At 36.6% G+C, this 18,827-nt stretch overlaps 1 protein-coding gene across 1 annotated transcript in view; it reads left to right on the top strand.

The window, feature by feature from the left end:
* ube2e2 (ubiquitin-conjugating enzyme E2E 2) overlaps nucleotides 1-18,827 on the top strand; it is a 36,764-nt gene that overhangs the window by 13,217 nt on the left and 4,720 nt on the right. The window contains exons 4-5 of the mRNA XM_039688863.2: nucleotides 12,677-12,809; nucleotides 18,516-18,663. Coding sequence (XP_039544797.1) covers nucleotides 12,677-12,809; nucleotides 18,516-18,663 — 281 coding nt within the window. The remainder of the gene's footprint in view (nucleotides 1-12,676; nucleotides 12,810-18,515; nucleotides 18,664-18,827) is intronic.

Genomic DNA, 18,827 nt, shown 5'->3' with positions numbered 1-18,827 from the left:
AGATTGGGCATTTAGGGATTTAAGATTGGGAATTTGGTCATTTGGCGATTCAGGACTGGGCATTTGGTATTTAGGATTGGGAATTTGGTCATTTGGCGATTCAAGATTGGGTATTTGGCGATTTAGGATTGGGAATTTGGTATTTAGGACTGGGCATTTGGTAATTTGGCAATTCAGGATTGGGTATTTGGTGATTTAGGATTGGGAATTTGGTCATTTGGCTATTTAGGATTGGGTATTTGGTGATTTAGGATTGGGAATTTGGTATTTAGGATTGGTCATTTGGCGATTCAGGATTGGGTATTTGGTGATTTAGGATTGGGAATTTGGTCATTTGGCAATTTAAGATTGGGCATTTAGGGATTTAAGATTGGGAATTTGGTCATTTGGCGATTCAGGACTGGGCATTTGGTATTTAGGATTGGGAATTTGGTCATTTGGCGATTCAAGATTGGGTATTTGGCGATTTAGGATTGGGAATTTGGTATTTAGGACTGGGCATTTGGTAATTTGGCAATTCAGGATTGGGTATTTGGTGATTTAGGATTGGGAATTTGGTCATTTGGCTATTTAGGATTGGGCATTTAGGGATTTTGGATTGGGCATTTGGTCATTTGGCAATTCAGGATTGGGTATTTGGTGATTTAGGATTGGGAATTTGGTATTTAGGATTGGTCATTTGGCGATTCAGGATTGGGTATTTGGTGATTTAGGATTGGGAATTTGGTCATTTGGCAATTTAAGATTGGGCATTTAGGGGTTTAGGATTGGAAATTTGGTCATTTGGCGATTCAGGACTGGGCATTTAGGGATTTTGGATTGGGCATTTGGTCATTTGGCAATTCAGGATTGGGTATTTGGTGATTTAGGATTGGGAATTTGGTATTTAGGATTGGTCATTTGGCGATTCAGGATTGGGTATTTGGTGATTTAGGATTGGGAATTTGGTCATTTGGCAATTTAAGATTGGGCATTTAGGGATTTAAGATTGGGAATTTGGTCATTTTGCGAATCAGGACTGGGCATTTGGTATTTAGGATTGGGAATTTGGTCATTTGGCGATTCAAGATTGGGTATTTGGCGATTTAGGATTGGGAATTTGGTATTTAGGATTGGGCATTTGGTCATTTGGCAATTTAGGATTGGGAATCTGGTATTTAGGATTGGGCATTTGGTCATTTGGCTATTTAGGATTGGGAATTTGGTATTTAGGATTGGGCATTTAAGGATTGAAGATTGTATGCAAATAAGGAGGCGTGGCCCAAATACTGGAGGCTGGGTTTGAAGTGGCTGGTGCGCAGAGGCACCTTATGGACAGCAGAGGGCGCTCCCAGTGCTAGGCCCCTATGATTTCCGCGGTCACAGAATCGCGGACGGAATTGGCCAATTAACGTTGAATCTAGCGTTAACGTGGAATTTTGTGGAATTTTTCATATTTGGTTTGAAATTCTGTCTGTTCCTTGCTTATAGGCTAACTTCAGTGTTTGCATTTCAACATATCACTTTTTTTAAAAAATTGCTTTATTTGTTGATGTTAATATTTTAAAAATTAGTTTTTTAATGAACGAAAAATAAATGTATTCTTATTATTATATTTCTTCTCTTTGCAAGTGACATTGATCATGATTTGTTGATTAGCTATTGCGGACTTAAAGGGCAAAGCAATAAAAGCTATGAGTCGGAAGCATTTGTAAAGTAGCAAAAATTAATAATGGCATTAAAAAAAAAAAGTCTGATGCCCCCCAAAAAAGTGTTCCTTCAATAGAAATCAAGCAGTGTGCAGCATAAAGCTGCCTGTAGTTGGAGAAACACCCTGATATGATTAGTTATGACGAGTTTTCAGACGGCTGCATCCATGTTGGCAGGCCCTGGTTTTCTGGCCCGTGTGGAAAGACTGCTGTTTGATCTGGAGTCGTTTTCAATACTTCAGTCTTGAGAGCAGGAAATGTTTGGCATATCCTGCTGTTCTGCTTTCTGGGATCATGTTTTAACACGCGAACAAACAGGAAGGAGGGATTTGTCTCTGTGATCGTCAGAGCGGCGGCATTCAGTGCATGACACTTAAAATATCACATTAGCTACCTGTTTATTTAAGTGTTAACCAAACACCACGTGTTTATTTAACAAACTGCTGTGTTTATCCTGACTCGAGGTCTTTCTCCTGTTACAAAAACGTAATCTAGAATGGGAGACTGTATTATAAGTGGATCACGGCTGCATATTAATGTAGTTTTAATTGCTAGTAATACATTTGTGCTTGATTTAGCTGGTTCTCAGATTTAAAGCACTGTAACGTTTCTTTTCTATGAAAACAGTTTAGTTTTAGTTTTCTCGTCTCAAAGCGGAAGGATGATGAATTCAGTTTACCTCAGTACCATATTCTTACATTCAAAGGGTTTTAATTCAGGAAGAATTAGAGGCAATTTGCTCAACGGCTGCATGCATTTCATGCTTCAGAAGTAGTGTCACTCATGCGCACTGAGCAAAGCCTGTTTATTATTATAATTATCCATGATGCATTATTCATAGACAGCCTTAGGCGAGCGTATGAGCCGACTGTTCGCTGGCTTCAGGGCGATTTGATTTCTATATGTAGCATATAACTCTTAAAATTTTCAAAGTTTACTATTGACCCCCGTGTCATTTCTGATAGATTTTGCGTGGAAATCAGATTCCATGAACAGTCGAAGGACTGAAAGGATTCTATAGGGGAACTTTTGTGAATCAGAATGCAGAATAAACCCTTTGAACTGACAGACAATTCTATTATTTTATCTGTTGATTCTAGACAATAGACCAATTCTATTGTGTCATCTGTTGATTCTAGACAATAGACCAATTATATTGTCATCTGTTGATTCTAAACAATATACAAATTCTATTGTGTCATTTCTAACAGATTTTGCGTGGAAATCAGGTTACACGAACAGTAGAAGCACTGAAAGACAATTCTAGTATAGACAATTCTATTGTTTTATCTGTTGATTTTAGACAATAGACAAATTCTATTGTGTCACCTGTTGATTCTAGACAATAGACCCATTCTATTGTGTCATTTCTAATAGATTTGCGTGGAAATCAGGTTACATGAACAGTCGAAGCACTGAAAGGATTCTATAATCGAACTTTTTTGAATCAGAATGCAGAATAAACCCTTTGAACTGACATGGAAAATTCTATTATTTTATCTGTTGATTCTAAACAATAGTCAAATTCTATTGTGACAATAGACAAATTTTATTGTCATCTGTTGATTCTAGACAATAGAAAAATTCTATTTTGTCATTTCTAATAGATTTGCGTGGAAATCAGGTTACATGAACAGTCGAAGCACTGAAAGGATTCTATAATTTAACTTTTGTGAATTAGAATGCAGAATAAACCCTTTGAACTGACAGACAATTCTATTGTGTCATCTGTTGATTCTAGACAATAGACAAATTCTATTGTGTCATTTCTAATAGATTTGCGTGGAAATCAGGTTACATGAACAGTCGAAGCACTGAAAGGATTCTAGAATGGAACTTTTGTGAATCAGAATGCAGAATAAACCCTTTGAACTGACATGGAATATTCTATTGTGTCACCTGAAAATACCTCTAGTAATAGGATATTCACTTGGGCCCTGATCGAGCAAATATTTCCCTCTAAAGCGCTCGTTTCGGCACTAATTCCTTGCGTATTTGTATGCAGGATGAGCTATCGGATGGTGTCATTAAAAGAAGCCGTATCATCAGAGAAAGCAAAGACAGACTCGACTCCGCCGTAATTGGCCGGGGTATTTCACGGTCAGAGGAAGGGAAGATTGCTTCATTAAGTTCCTGTTCTGATAACCACCACAGCACTGCATAATAGACCATATTAACTGAATGAATACACAATTACAGAAGAGTGCTGCAGAGAAATACTGAACTAAAGCAGATAATGTCTCTTTGGATAGAGATGCTGATGATTATATACATGGGAAAACCTATTTAAAGGGAATAGAAATGTGATCATCCAAATCTGTATGTTTTTTTGTTTTGTTTTTCAGAATTCCCCAGAATTTAATGTGTGAATATAATTTGTGATTAATTAATCAATCGCCAAATCATGTAATTAATTTGATTTTTAAAAATGTAATCAACCCTAATATATGTAAAAAATTGCAGCTTGGTGAACTCTTGACAGAAAGATCTTGCGTTTACAGTTCATGAGATGCAGTTTTAATACTGAAAGTCCCCCTGTGGTGAAAATACAGCTTTTAAGTTGAAGTCTTTGCACGTGGTTTGTCTTAAAGCATATTAAAAACACCACAAATTCATAAATCGAGTATTTTCTCTTTAAAACTGCAGTGAACCAAAGACGGTCTCATTTGAAATCGCTGGTGTTTCTGACGTCACAAACCTTGTAACCAATCAGATCAACGTGTGATCGTCAACCAGTGGATCTCTGAGCGAGTGAGTGAGTGGAGGCGAGGCTCATTTGCATATTCATAGAACCGCGAATACTAAATGAGGCAAGGGTGTCGTTACATTCAAGCTATTTTAAGGCATGAAGAATATTCTTTTAAAGAAAAAAAAACGCTTAAATATAATTTTGCTGATCAAAGATGAGTTTTAAGGGATACAATTATTGACTACAGGGGGACTTTAATATTTCTGGATACCGAATGAATAAAAAACAGCAAAAATGTCTCTTTAGATGCTAAACACTATTGGTTGTCGTGTCTCGTGTCTCTCCAGCGTCAGTGGTGCCGCATCTTATTTGAGAGCTACAGCGTCTAACTTGCGTTTCAGTCTGTTCCTCCTCACACAAAGCGATCGAGTCACAATAGGTACAAGGACTACATCTATAGTGCCTTTTATTATTTAAAAGTCTCCTTTCACTTTCATTATGGGGTTGACTGGGATATTCTTCAACCGTTTGTTTTCCTACAGGTTTGGAATTACATGAACGTGAGTAAATGACATCATCTTATTACAGTCTCTCAGGTGTAAACTAGTTCATCTTCTGTCTCGCCGTGAACGAGGGTTATAATTTAATACCCAAATTCGTCATTGATTAAACATGTCAGAAGTGTTTGCGTTAAAATCTGCTCTTTTTATACTTGATTATCTCAGCGCCTGCAGCTTCTGTTAAACTCCCGCTCTGACCTTCTGGCTGAATGTGTGTTAGCTAATTAGTTTTGCACATTGACAGATCGCGCAACCTTGCCTGCAGCCCACACATTAATAATCACACATTATTTCACATTGCATCGCATTTTATTGCAGTGATTGCATGCTCAGGAAAGCACAGGTACAAAAGCATAGAGTGCAACGTTTGTTGTTTTGTGGTATCAAATAATTAAACTAATATATGGATTATTTTTTTTGCATTTTTACTCTTGTTTTTCTTATGCTGATTGTAGTTTTGATCACCAAAGTTAACACGTTTGGCCAGTATAAACACAAAAAGGATAAATTATTCAAGCTTGCACATCCAAAGTGGAAATCATGTAATCGTTTACTTTTTTATTTAAATGCAAAATCCCAGTTTAAATTGCAGAGACGACTATAACTATTTGTAGGTTGAATAAACGCTGTGGTTAATAAATCATGCACTGTGATCATATCAAGATAAATTTCATAGTTGCACTTGGTTTATTATGTGGTTTGTTTTCTGCCATTTAAAAGGAAAATTATCTTATTAGGTTAAAAGCATGGCTAACATTTACATATGCATTTAAAAATGCTTCAGAAACTTCCATGAATGTTTTTGATTGAGGGTTTGGAATTGATTTATTTTGCACGTGAAATTTGATCCATGAACTCCAGTTACACTGTAAAAATGAATATGCTTTATCTAATCAATAAAATTGTGGGAACAAATTACAAGCAATATTATTTATTAAATTGAACAAATTAGAATTGAGTAATAGTTAATCAAATTAATATTAATTAATTCTAATTTGTACAATTTAATTAATAATATTTATTTTTTTCAGTGTAGTGTGATTAAATTCAATGTTGAATCAAATCAAATATTTATTTCTAAAGCTACTTTTTTTATTTATAAATGACTTTAAATGATCTTTTGGGGGGCAATTTCTCAGCCAAATTTGATTTTTAATCTCCACATCATTTCATTAATTTGATTTTTTTTTTTAATGAATCGCTTGACAAAACTAATATATGTATGAAATTGCAGCTGATGATCAAATAACAGAAACTTTGAAATGCTGAAAAGCAGCTTGCATGTAAAATAATCTGAATCTATCAACTCTAAAACAGAAACTTAAAGGAATAGAGACCCAAAAATAAAAATGGTCATCTTGTACTTTCGAAATAATCATCGTTTGTGTCATACTGGTTCAAAACAACATGAGTAATAGATTTTACAATGGCCAAATAAAAACCCCATTAAAATTATTTTGCAATGTTTAATTTTATTTTTCCAACAAATTCACCGCCCAGCCACAGCGCAGAGCGGCTCCGCTAGTCGAGTGTGTTTTCATGTTCTTCAAATGCATCTTTGATTTGTGAGTAACGCTAGACCATTTGCCGTGAGCCGGAGCATCAAACTTTGAAGAGCTTTTAGTCGACTGCGTGTCCAGTCAGTCTGTTCTGGGTATAATACAAGTAGAATGCTCATTTTTGAAGTTATTTCACTTATTTAGTAAGATTATGCCTGAAAAGGTTTTGGATTTTCTATCATATGTTAGTAAAAAAAAAAAAAAGTATAGTATGACTTGTGTTGTATTTCTATGATATTTGTATTTTTGTAATTAAATAGCTTTACATGCTGACATGGCACTAAATAAAACAATCTGTCTGTCCTCCTCTGTGTGGGGTGGTGAGCGTTTGCATGGGAAAAGAGCAGCGATGGACCGTTGGCTCGGGTGATGTGAGATGATGTTGGCAGGGGATGCGGTTGGCACGGTAACGGAGTCGGTTGTCAATGATGGCAGCTCTCTTGTTTGTCAGGTGTGATTTTTGAGATTGCTTGTGGAAGGATAAACGCTCATACACTGTTCGCCCCTGAGCACTTACAGTATATCAACAATGACATCAGAGATGTTATATATAATATAATACACACAGACACACAGACGCATACATGCATAACGCAAACCCATTTTAACGTGATTATTTCAAATTCTCCGCCCTCTCGTCAATATCAGGACCTCGTCAGGATTTCTTTCACCCTTTTATTGATGGACAGTGTTACATTGAGAGATTATTTGCTCCAAGTGTGAATGTTTTAGTGTGAAATTGAACACAGTATCTGCCAATGTTGTTTTTATAATTAAAAACATTTGCACAAAGCAAGCCGATCCACTTTTCCATGTTGATAAGAGCAATACAATTAGAAAAAATGATGGGACAAAAAGAAATCAAGAGATATTTAGAATAGATAAAAATGTGTGATTAATTGCGATTTAATCGCGATAATTTCTATGACATTAATGTGATTAATCGCGATTAAATATTTTAATTGTTTGACAGCACTAATATATATATATATATATATATATTATTTTTAATTTTTTTAAATTTTTTTATTTATTTATTAATTTAGCTGACGCTTTTATCCAAAGCGACTTACAATTGCTATATATGTCAGAGGTCGCACGCCTCTGGAGCAACAGGGGGTTAAGTGTCTTGCTCAGGGACACATTGGTGTCTCGCAGTGGATTCGAACCTGGGTCTCTCACACCGACCAAAGGCATGCGTCTTATCCATTGTGCCATATACAGTATATATATATATAGTGGAGAGAACAAGTATTTGATACACTGCCGATTTTGCAGGTTTTCCCACTTGCAAAGCTTGTAGAAGTCTGTAATTTTTATCATAGGTCTTCAACTGTGAGTGACGGACTCTAAAAACAAAAATCCAGAATATCACATTGTATGATTCTTAGGTAATTAATTTGCATTTTATTGCATGACAAATATTTGATGCATCAGAAAAGCAGACCTCAATATTTGGTGCGTGTGTATAATATATATACACACACTATACACGTATTATAATTAGGGGTGTGCATGAATATTCGATTATTCGAAAAATAAAATACTATTCGAATTTTACTACGTTGCTTTGCTGGTAGTAAATGCAGTGAATCCATGATAAATCCCGAACGCTAAAACGAGCCCTGAACATTTAAAATCGTATCGATTCGGAAGCTGCTGTATCCATAAAAACACTTAAGATGTAATGTAGTTTTGTTTATGTTGCCTAAAACTTGTTCAGAAATGGTGACGACAATTGTAAAACTGTCTTTTAAAAACGTCATTTAAAAAAAAAAGAATTCTATTTTTATGAGCCCAAATATTTGAATACAATATATTTTTTTTTAAATGCCCATCTCTAATTATAATTAGTGCTGTCAAATCGATTAATCTAAAATGATCAGCTGTTATTTCAGTCTCTTAGCTAATTGTCTTAATCCGCTTTTCCAGCATTTGTATGGTGTCCATGTGTTATTATTATAGCGGTTTAAAAATCAATGCAATGTATGTTTTTCTTTAGTTTTCTTAGATAAGCGCTCAGGATTCAAGGTTTAGAAGTGAATGGCTTATCTGGGTGCATTTCTCTCCCACTCCCAAGTCTAATATCTTTCAATAGAGGAAGCTGAAAGCTCAATAACAAGGTCTGTTAACTGCAGTGTTTAAACTCGTTCGCCGTGGCCGGTTGTCGTGGAGGGGGAGGGGGGTGGCTGTTGCCAGGCAACCGTCAGTTCTGGCACGTACCCAGAAGCCTTTGCACCGTCGGATCCGAACAGAGGTTTTGCCCGCTGGCACCTGCCGCCAGTTAATGGTCACGACATTGAAAGCAAGTGGGCATTTAGAGGAAACGAGACTAGAATAACCACAAACTGCCGGTTCAAGCACACTTGAGCGTGTGTGTAATTCAGATTATTAGTACTATTATTGTTAGTGATGTTTTTTTTTTTTTTACATGTTGATCTTTCTTCAGTGTGTGAAATGTTGTTGTTTGATCATGAAAAAGCTCTTAGTTATTTTCTATATCAGTGTTTCTGAACTTCTGAAACGCCTCCATTGTAGTCTTGAGTTTCTTAACATGTCACAATATTCCTCATTTAAATAATTAATGTGCAGAATAAAGGGGCGGGGCCTGGTTGAGTTAGTTAGTAGTGTGTTAAACTGGCGGTTATGGTTGGGAGCGGGACATTTCCCAAACACAAAGCGCTCGACCAATCACAACACACTGATCCAGCCGACCAATCAGAGCACAGTGTGCTTTCAGAAGGAGGGGCTTCATAGAGACAGGAAGTGAACAGAGCGTTACTGACAGACTACCACGACTGCTTTCTGATTTACGACTGTAATTCAGAGTTCTTAAAAAGCTTTAAAAGCATTGAATTATTCATTTGAAAATAATACCAAAAGTTTCATTTTTCTACCACGATTATTTTGATTTAATAACGTAGTATAAATAAAGAGTGGCGGAACCACTAAAGGAGAACGCAACGCAGCCACGGGTCACAGTACCAAATACTGACATCATTATGACATCATTTTCATTTTTGAGTGAACTAACCCTTGAATGACAGGTTTGCGGTGTAACAATCGTAACAATGCACTCGGTAAATAAGAGGGTGACATCTAGTGGAGAAGGCCAGTAATAAGATTAACGTCAATCAGATACAGTATATGTTCAATATTTGTGGAAATACACGGGGGGAGAAAGATCAATTCATGGCTTTTAAGAATCGATATTGAATCGAACACATTTAAAAACAATTAATCGAAAAATCTTATCTTATTAAAATCTTATTGCAATGATATTTTAATGTAGTTAAAAAAAATAAAAAAAATAAGCATAATTTACATAGAAAATATATGGTACTTTTTGAAGTAAATAAATTCAAAAATACCCCCCAAAAAAATAAAAACACCATAAATGGATAGACAAAACTTTATCGAAGACAGTGATATAACATGTATAATAAATAAAGATTAGGTTCACACCGGAGTCCTCTGTGCCCACATTTGTCCACAATTACAGGATTAAGGGCTATAAAGTAAATGCGGTTTAGACATTAAACTTCAGCGTGTCACCCTGCAGCGTTTGAGCTCCAGACATGATTTCCTCAAATCATGAGTGTTGTTGAGGAGAGGCGTGCTTTTGAGATATAAATACATTGACATAAAAATTTAACCAGGTCTCGATTCCCAATCCCAGCTCTGGTCACGAATGAGCAAAAACAAATAAGCGTCGTGAGGAAAAAGACCCCCGGGACAGGCCGCCCTCCAAAACACGCGCACACAATCGAGTGGATCAGCTGCTGTTTGACAGAGAGAAGATCTAAGACTTGTTTATTATTATGGGCTGGCTCCTGGTCTCTGTCTGCTTGCTTGGCACAGATACAGCAGTCGACCCAACGGAGTCGTAAATCTTCGATATGACACTTATCAGGAGGGAATCCAGCCGCCCTTTGACAAAGATGTGCTCTAAAGTCATCTGTTTTTCTTTCTTCACCATCTTTTGCTCAGCTGTCACCATCATTACAGCAGATGTGAGGCTGAATGTACTCTTATTTTATGTATTATTAATGTAGAAGTCAGACATAGACATGCGTTTGAAGAAAACGAGTCATTGTTTCTGGTAGACCTTTAACACATTAAAGGCTTGGTTTCACAGACAGGGCTTAGATTAAGTCTTAAATTCAATTAGGACATTTAAGTAGCTTTTATAAACATGCCTAGGGAAAAAAAACATTGCTGGTGTGCATCCTGAGACATTGGCACTTCAGTTAAAACGGTTCAAACATGCGTGTTAAGCTTAAAGGAGTAGTTCACAAAAAAAAAACGTTTGCTGATAATTTACTCACCCCCATGTCATCCAAGATATCCATGTCTTTCTTTCTTCAGTCGAAAAGAAATTAAGGTTTTTGATAAACATTCCAGGATTTTCTCCATATAATGGACTTCAATGGGGTCCAAATGAGAGTTTCAGTGCAGCTTCAATGGGCTTTAAACGACACCAGACGATGAATAAGGGTCTTAACAAGCGAAACGAGCGGCCATTTCAAAAATAAATAACAAAGTTTAAGTTTTATAAGCACAAATGCTCGCCCTGTTCTGTGATGCGCGTTCGTGACTCTCCTGATCTTGTGATCTCTCGTGATCTTTTTTCGAGTCATGACTCGAAAGGGTCCTAAATAAGACCCTTATTCATCGTCTGGTGTCGTTTAAAGCCCTTTGAAGCTGCACTGAAACTCTCATTTGGACCCCATTGAAGTCCATTATATGGAGAAAATCCTGGAATGTTTTTATCAAAAACCTTAAAGGAGTAGTTCACTTAAAAAAAAACTTTTGGTGATAATTTACACACCCCTATGTCATCCAAGATGTCCATGTCTTTCTTTCTTCAGTCGAAAAGAAATTAAGGTTTTTGATGAAAACATTCCAATGGACTTCAATGGGGTCCAAATGGTTCAAGGTCCAAAAGACCGTTTCAGTGCAAACTGTTCAAAGGGCTTACAATGATTGCAGACGATGAATAAGGGTCTTATAAAGCGAAATGATCGCTCATTTAAAAAAAAATTGACAAAGTTTAAGTTTGATAAGCTCTAATGCTCGCCTTGCTCTGTTCTGTGATGCGCGTTCATGACCTCCTATTTGAACTCGTTCATCAAAATGAACGAATCTTTTCCAGAGTCAACTCGTTCGTTGAATGAACCAAATGACAAAAAAAGATTCGTTCATTTTGATAAACGAGTTCGAACAGGAGAGTCACGAATGCAGATCACAGAACAGAGCAAGGCGAGCATTTGAGCTTATAAAACTTAAACTTTGTTAATTTTTTTTTTTTAAATGATCGATCGTTTTGCTTGATAAAACCCTTATTCATCGTCTGAAATTGTTTAAAGCCCTTTGAACATTTTGCACTGAAACTGTCTTTTGGACCTTCAACCGTTTGGTTCCCATTGCAGTCCATTATATGGAGAAAATCCTGGAATGTTTTCATCAAAAACCTTAATTTCTTTTTGACTGAAGAAAGAAAGACATGGACATCTTGGATGACATGGGGGTGAGGAAATTATCAGCAAAAGTTTTTTTTAAAGTGAACTACTCCTTTAATTTCTTTTCGACTGAAGAAAGAAACATTGATAAAATGATCTTAATGTCACACCAAATAAAAAAAGGATTGAAATAGTACAGGTTAATATGAATGTATAAAAAAAAATTACTAAACCAACATATAAAATAGAACAAATGGTCAATATCAACAACAACACACTGTCAGACCATATAACAAACACACCATGTTACAAAAACAGTGGTATATATTTACATCGTCATACAAGCATTTAATTATAAGGCAGTCTGACATATTGATGTCAACTGTGGGTGAGTTATCTCCACTTGGTCGTGACCTCTACAACAATCTCTCTATTCTCCACATCATGTTGTCATTTCTTTCCCTGAAGTGCCCTTGTAATTTATCACATCGTGAGATACAGTAGCTGGGCGTTCTCCAAGTCTACTCAATCCTATAATGGTCTAGATTTGTAAATCTGGTTTTAAGTCCCGTTTATTGCGAGGCCAGTGCTTGCGTGTCTGTAATGTCTTGTTCCCTGTTGGCTTTTCACTCATGAATTAATGATGATTTATCTTCCTGAAATGGCCAGTCAGACCCTGTTTAACTTCTCAAATGTCTTTGCTTTGTTCCACCAACAGCGCCGGTCCCAAAGGAGACAACATCTATGAGTGGAGGTCCACTATTTTAGGACCACCGGGCTCTGTGTATGAAGGAGGCGTCTTTTTCCTTGACATTGCATTTACACCCGACTACCCATTTAAACCCCCCAAGGTAAGAGCAATTGAATTTGGTGGATGAGCCAATATGGGTTTTTAATGATCTCTGAAGAGCAGAGCTGCATTGTGCACTTTTTTTTTTCTTTTTTTTTTAAATTTTGTTGATCAATATGAACATGAGTGAGTGACTCGTTTACTGAACCGATTCATTTCCAAACACTGATATTTCCAGGAATAAAACAAGTGACGTCTTTATGAGTGAATTTATTTGTTCAAACACACCGTTGTGTGTTTTTCAGAGAAACGCTGACCACTAAATAATGTTTGGATCTATTTTAGCGGTGATTCAATATTATAGTTAGGGCTGGGCAAAAAAATCGATTTTTCGATTAATCGTTTTTTAAAAAGTGGGCGATTCAAAATCGATTCTCAACCTGCACTAGGCAAGCGCTGCAGCTGTCGATACACACACGCGTTTAGGAGTCGGGACACGACGGAATATTCACTTGCACAATCGGGCCAGCATTGCATCGTGACCTATGACATTGCTTGAGCAAATGAATGATAAATTTATCATTCATTTGCTCAAGCAATGTTAAACCATCCCATGCTCGCGCACTCTCAGAGATGTCTTTCACTGCGTGCACAGCCTAAATCCGCCTCACAAACAGCTCGCCAGAAACAAAAGTTTTATCCCTGGATTATATCACTTTAACAGTTAAAACACGCAACATTATGTCAAAACTCTGGTCTTGGTGAGTAACCTCGTAAAGACAGTCGGTAATGTCTTAAATTAGCATTAAACGCGTGTGACAGAAAGTTAATGAAACAGTAATAGATTCGCGCACTAGTTCTTAAAGTGAACGCAGCCATTTGTGTCAGTCATTAATTCTGTTGTCATAACAACAGAGTATAGTATTAATTGTAAGCAATCAGAATTAATAGCCTTTGTATTTAATTCAGTCTGGATTCATACCCAAAAAACTACCTCAAAATGTCTCTTAATTTTTGTCTTTATTCTATTGTATTTATTTGTGCTACTTTTTTCAATTTAATTCAAAGATTGAAATCAAGCATCCATACATAAACTCTTAACAAAAAAAATACATTAACATTTAGGTAAGATCAATGTAAAAAATCTAAATATTTATATATTTATCTATCTTAAACATAAAATAACATGATACTGTTTGATCAAGCTGTGCGACTGTTCTGTGCGACTCTTTTTTGCATATTGCATCAAAATCTTTGTATCATCAAAACCACTAGTAAATGTTACTATGTTAAATGTTCTGTTGGTTGTATTTTATCCCAGCTTTTATGTAGTGTTAAAAAACTGAAACAGGAAGTGCTTCTGGACCAGTGTTGTTTACATCTTGTGAAATGGTCTATATTCATATATAATATCGATTATGTAATTATATATACAGTATTTTCGTGCAAATAATTATTAAATACATAGATGTATGCATATGTATTTATATATAAAAATAAATATATTATATATATATATTGATGTATATATATTGATATTGATGTGTGTGTGTATGTATATATATATATATACTGTATATATATATATTGATTTGTATATATATTTATATACATGTATGTATATATATATATATATATATAAAATAATGTAAACACAAACTTTTATTTTGGATGTGATTAATTGCAATTAATCTTTGCACAGCCCTAATATAATATAGCCCTAATTTTTTTATTTTTTTTATTTTTTTTTTACGATTTATACAAAATAGAAAAAAAATGCGTGCATACGGTTTCATCAACTTAAAAATCGTTTGACAGCCCTAAAATATATATATATATATATATATATAACTGCTGTAAATTTGCTGTACCAGTTTTTAATCATTATTTTCTTAATGAATTACCCATAATTACTCGCGTGTTTTAGTATAAATTAACCATGTTATCATTTTGTTTTTTTTAGATTTAATCTTACAATTTATATAAAATAAAAAGCAACTATAATATGCATATGCTGGACTAAAATGATAACATGGGTGATTAATAGAAATCTACATGGATAATTGTGGGTTATTCATGCAAAAATAAAATGAAAAGAGTTTTAAAAAAGCACTTACAAATTCTACTTCCTCCTTCAAACGACAATTGCTATTTTCAGTTCACGTTCAGAAGCTGAATTGGAATTTAAAACATTAAAGCGATGCTCAAACCTGCTTCACAGGTCACCTTGTTTTCTGTTGGCGCCTTAAGGGATATTTTATTCTCTTTCCTCCCAGCCCCGATCACAAGCATGTTTCTCCCAGAGCCCGTGTGTCTGTCACTGTCCTGTAACACCGCTTTCAGTCTTAAAATAGGATGTTCATTCGCAGACGGCCACATTATGCTCTACATGCGTTTGTTCTTTGGGCTCTTGTGGGTTTGTAGGTTGTCAGGATGAAGGAAGTTGTTCTGGTGGCAATTAAACTGTCATGGATCTCACTAGGCAAGGAATGTCAAGGTCCATTAAAGGTTTGCCCTGAAAGCCTCCGGCACGTACACACAGATGTCTCGCGCACACACACACACACTGAACATGCTGATGCTTTTTTTACTTCCTGTACTTCATACCGAGACGAGTTTCCTGCGTATTATATGCTTTTAGTGAGGCATGACCTCAGATATTAACCAAAGAAAAGATGATGGTGTCGCTCACATCTGATATTCAATTAAGTTATTATTACTGCTAAAACACATTAAATTTGCAGTTTGCACATCAAAGAGCGACAAAACGCCATTTATTGTTTGAATTTCATGATCAAATAGACCGAATTTGAAAGATTACACCTTGCTTATTATCGAAAGTAACAAAACACGGAGCTTGTTATTTGATGTTAATGGTGGTTCGGCTACAAAACTGAATTCGTTGTGTACTGTACACATAAAGGCCCTTTCACACCGGACGCAAAACGAAAAAGCGAATAGTTCGCGTGAGAATAGTTCGCGTCAAAACCATTCACATCAGCCGCAACGCGAATTTGCGACGTTTAGAGCTTCAACATTTCAAAACATTTGCGCCGAGGGTCATTTACGACGCTTTTGCCAAAGCAGACCTGATTTTATGGGACACTAGGGAGAAAACGTACTATATTATTTTATAGCCTACTATAGTAGGCTATAATAATAAGTATATTAGATTTTATATTAGATGTCTTTTTGCAGTGACGTTAATATGATGCTTTAAATTGTTAATAGGCTTTATACATTTTTTTTTTTTAAATCCCTATCGCTAAAAAGCACATTTCCAAATAAGCACATTAGGAAAGATTAAAGATGAATGCGTTCTTACCGGATTCGATCGGTGCATCTTGAATTTATATTGTTTGTCTGATAGGGCCTTCTCGTTAATTATGGACATATGTCAGTAACTCCTGGCAGGTGTAGCTCACTTTCACCAGTTCACTTTTTAAGGCTACGTCCACATTAATCCGGATACATTTGACAACGGGGTTTTCGTTTAAAAACGCTCTCTGTCCACACTAGTGTTTTCAGGCGTTTTCTGACGTTTCAGTGTGGATGAGAAACTTCTAAATTCACTTTACTGAGCATGTGTGAAACTTCACAAAAGCTCACTGAGACGTTACAGAGGGGGAAATAAATAATAAAGTTATCGCGCAATTCTTCTAACGGGATCATTTTATTTTGGGAAATATCTCACCATCACTGATGCATCCAGGTCGCATTCAGTCACCATATTTGGTCTAAAACGCAACTCCTGTTTTGCCGCAGGACTGCAAATGTGAGTACATTATCTGTCATCTTTGCAGTACTGTGCTATGAAGAATAGCACATATTAAGTAACATAGAAAGTAACATATTTTAGCAACAGTGTAAAAATGAATAACATAACAGGCACAATACCGATAAACATGAATATCTATTGGTACTACATGGATCACATGACTAAACTTACATCATCGTTTTGAAATACCTCCGGTTTCACTGTCCACACTACAACGCGAAAACGGCGTTTTCAAATTTATCCACTTTGGAGAGCGTTTTCCAAACGATACGTTTTTGGTGACTTAAAACGGCGTTTCAGTGTGGACGGAAGGCCAAAACGGAGAGAAAAATATACGTTTTCAAACGAAAACGTATTAGTGTGGACATGGTCAAAAAGAGGTCCACAATTGCACGGTTCAGCATTCATCAAAGCAAACACCCTCTTTACGAAGAGTTTGTTTGTTTGTGATGGCTCCAGTAATGTCTGTGCTGCGCATGTTCTGTTTTCTTATTACATTTTTTTATTGTAGAATTATAATTTAAAGGACGATTAAATAAAAGGATGCAGACAAAAATTTAATGCGGGACAAGACTTGCGGGACATAGCTTCTTCACCACCATCATTATCATCCAGTGAAGACAAGCTTTTCATTTTATTTAAAAGCAGAAAAGAAGGTTTTGGGTGCACCCAATCTTAAAGAACAGAGCTACCGGAGCTAGAAACATATGGCAGAAGGTGAGCTGTCCCATTCGTCAGGGGCTACGTTTACATGCAATCAAATAAACACTTTTAGTAAACGAATTGAAGGCTCAAATGGACTGAAAAGCCTTGTAAACGCCCGGTTGGGCTCGATACGAACGAACGAGCACAACGTCCCACCAGTCCTTGTTTCAGATTTTCATTCACAGACGACTCGACACACAAGCAATCAGAAGATCCGTCATTGTTGCGGTCACGTCACCTTTGTTTCCTTGTATATGATTGGCTGAAGCCTTTTCTTTCGCCTCAAAAGTAAAAAAAAAAATCGACATCGAAGCGAAAAAAAATAAGTCGTTTTTTCGCCGCAGCACATTCGCGTTCAGTGTGGAAGCACTCATTATACAAACAGCCGTTCAAAAAAATAAAACCATCGCGCGAATTATTCGTGCGTCAAAATCGCCTCCAGTGTGAAAGGACCTTAATACATGAGGTCCATTGAGCCAGGCGGGGCGTGTTCGGTACGAAATGTGAGTATCGCAATTCGAATCATGAGTTTTTTCGCTTCGAATATCTTTACACCCCTACTGGCTAGTGGTTAGCATGCATTAATGCTGCACTTAGTGTTGTCACGGTACCAAAATTTCAGTATTCGGTACCAATACCAGTTAAAGTATGGAAACTGTACATTTGTATTAAAAACACTTTAGAAAAAGATTAGATAAAATGACCTAAAATAAACAATGGTATACGGGTGGATACTACTGTGCTCATGTACTCGTAAAACTACCCCGAAAGCACTTTAGAGGCCGTTCACATGTCGCGCGTGTTTTTTTAATTATATTTTTGCGCGTGCTTATTCTTTCCAAAGCGCTTGCTCTCACGCGGCGTCTGTCGTTGCTATGCAACGCCAACGAGTTTTTATTATGAGCGCGCTTGAATCGCGCCTATATTTGAAATTGCGAATTTGCATGTAATCGGCCTCTTATGGCAACGTGACATTAGCCTAATCCAAAATATTTCCATATGTGGCTCTTTCCTCCTTTCGTTTCGATTCAGAGAGAGAGAGCCATATCAGCGTTATAAAGAGGACGCAACTGTGCACGTTTCAGACATCGCGTCTAGAACAGAACTGGATTAACCTGGTACTCGGTACCTAGAAAAGCTGGTACCGTAACATTTTTTTTTTTTTAATACCGACTTGGTACCGAAGTACCGAGTTTTTTGACAACACTAGCTGCACTAATGACCTCAAATTAAAAGTAGCAAAAGACTCAATATCAATCCTGTTAATTTCTCGCCGTCTCCCAGGTAACGTTCCGCACGCGGATCTACCACTGTAACATCAACAGTCAGGGCGTGATCTGTCTGGACATCCTGAAGGACAACTGGAGTCCCGCTCTCACCATCTCCAAGGTGCTGCTGTCCATCTGCTCTCTCCTCACAGACTGTAACCCAGGTGAGTCTCACACACTCTGCAGGCTCAACCCTCTACACACACTTTTGCAATAGAATAGAATCGCCCATTGGCTGGTACATTTTTATTGTTTTTCTTCAGTTTCCTCTGTCAAAAATGTGGAAACTTTGATGTTTTTGAAAGACTCGTCTGCTCACCAAGGCTGC

The sequence above is a fragment of the Pimephales promelas genome, chromosome 12 (genome assembly GCF_988280905.1).
Source record: "Pimephales promelas chromosome 12, fPimPro1.hap1.1, whole genome shotgun sequence".
Lineage (NCBI taxonomy): Eukaryota > Metazoa > Chordata > Actinopteri > Cypriniformes > Leuciscidae > Pimephales > Pimephales promelas.
Note: the sequence above shows the minus strand (reverse complement) of the source record. Positions and strands in the feature narration are given on the sequence as shown.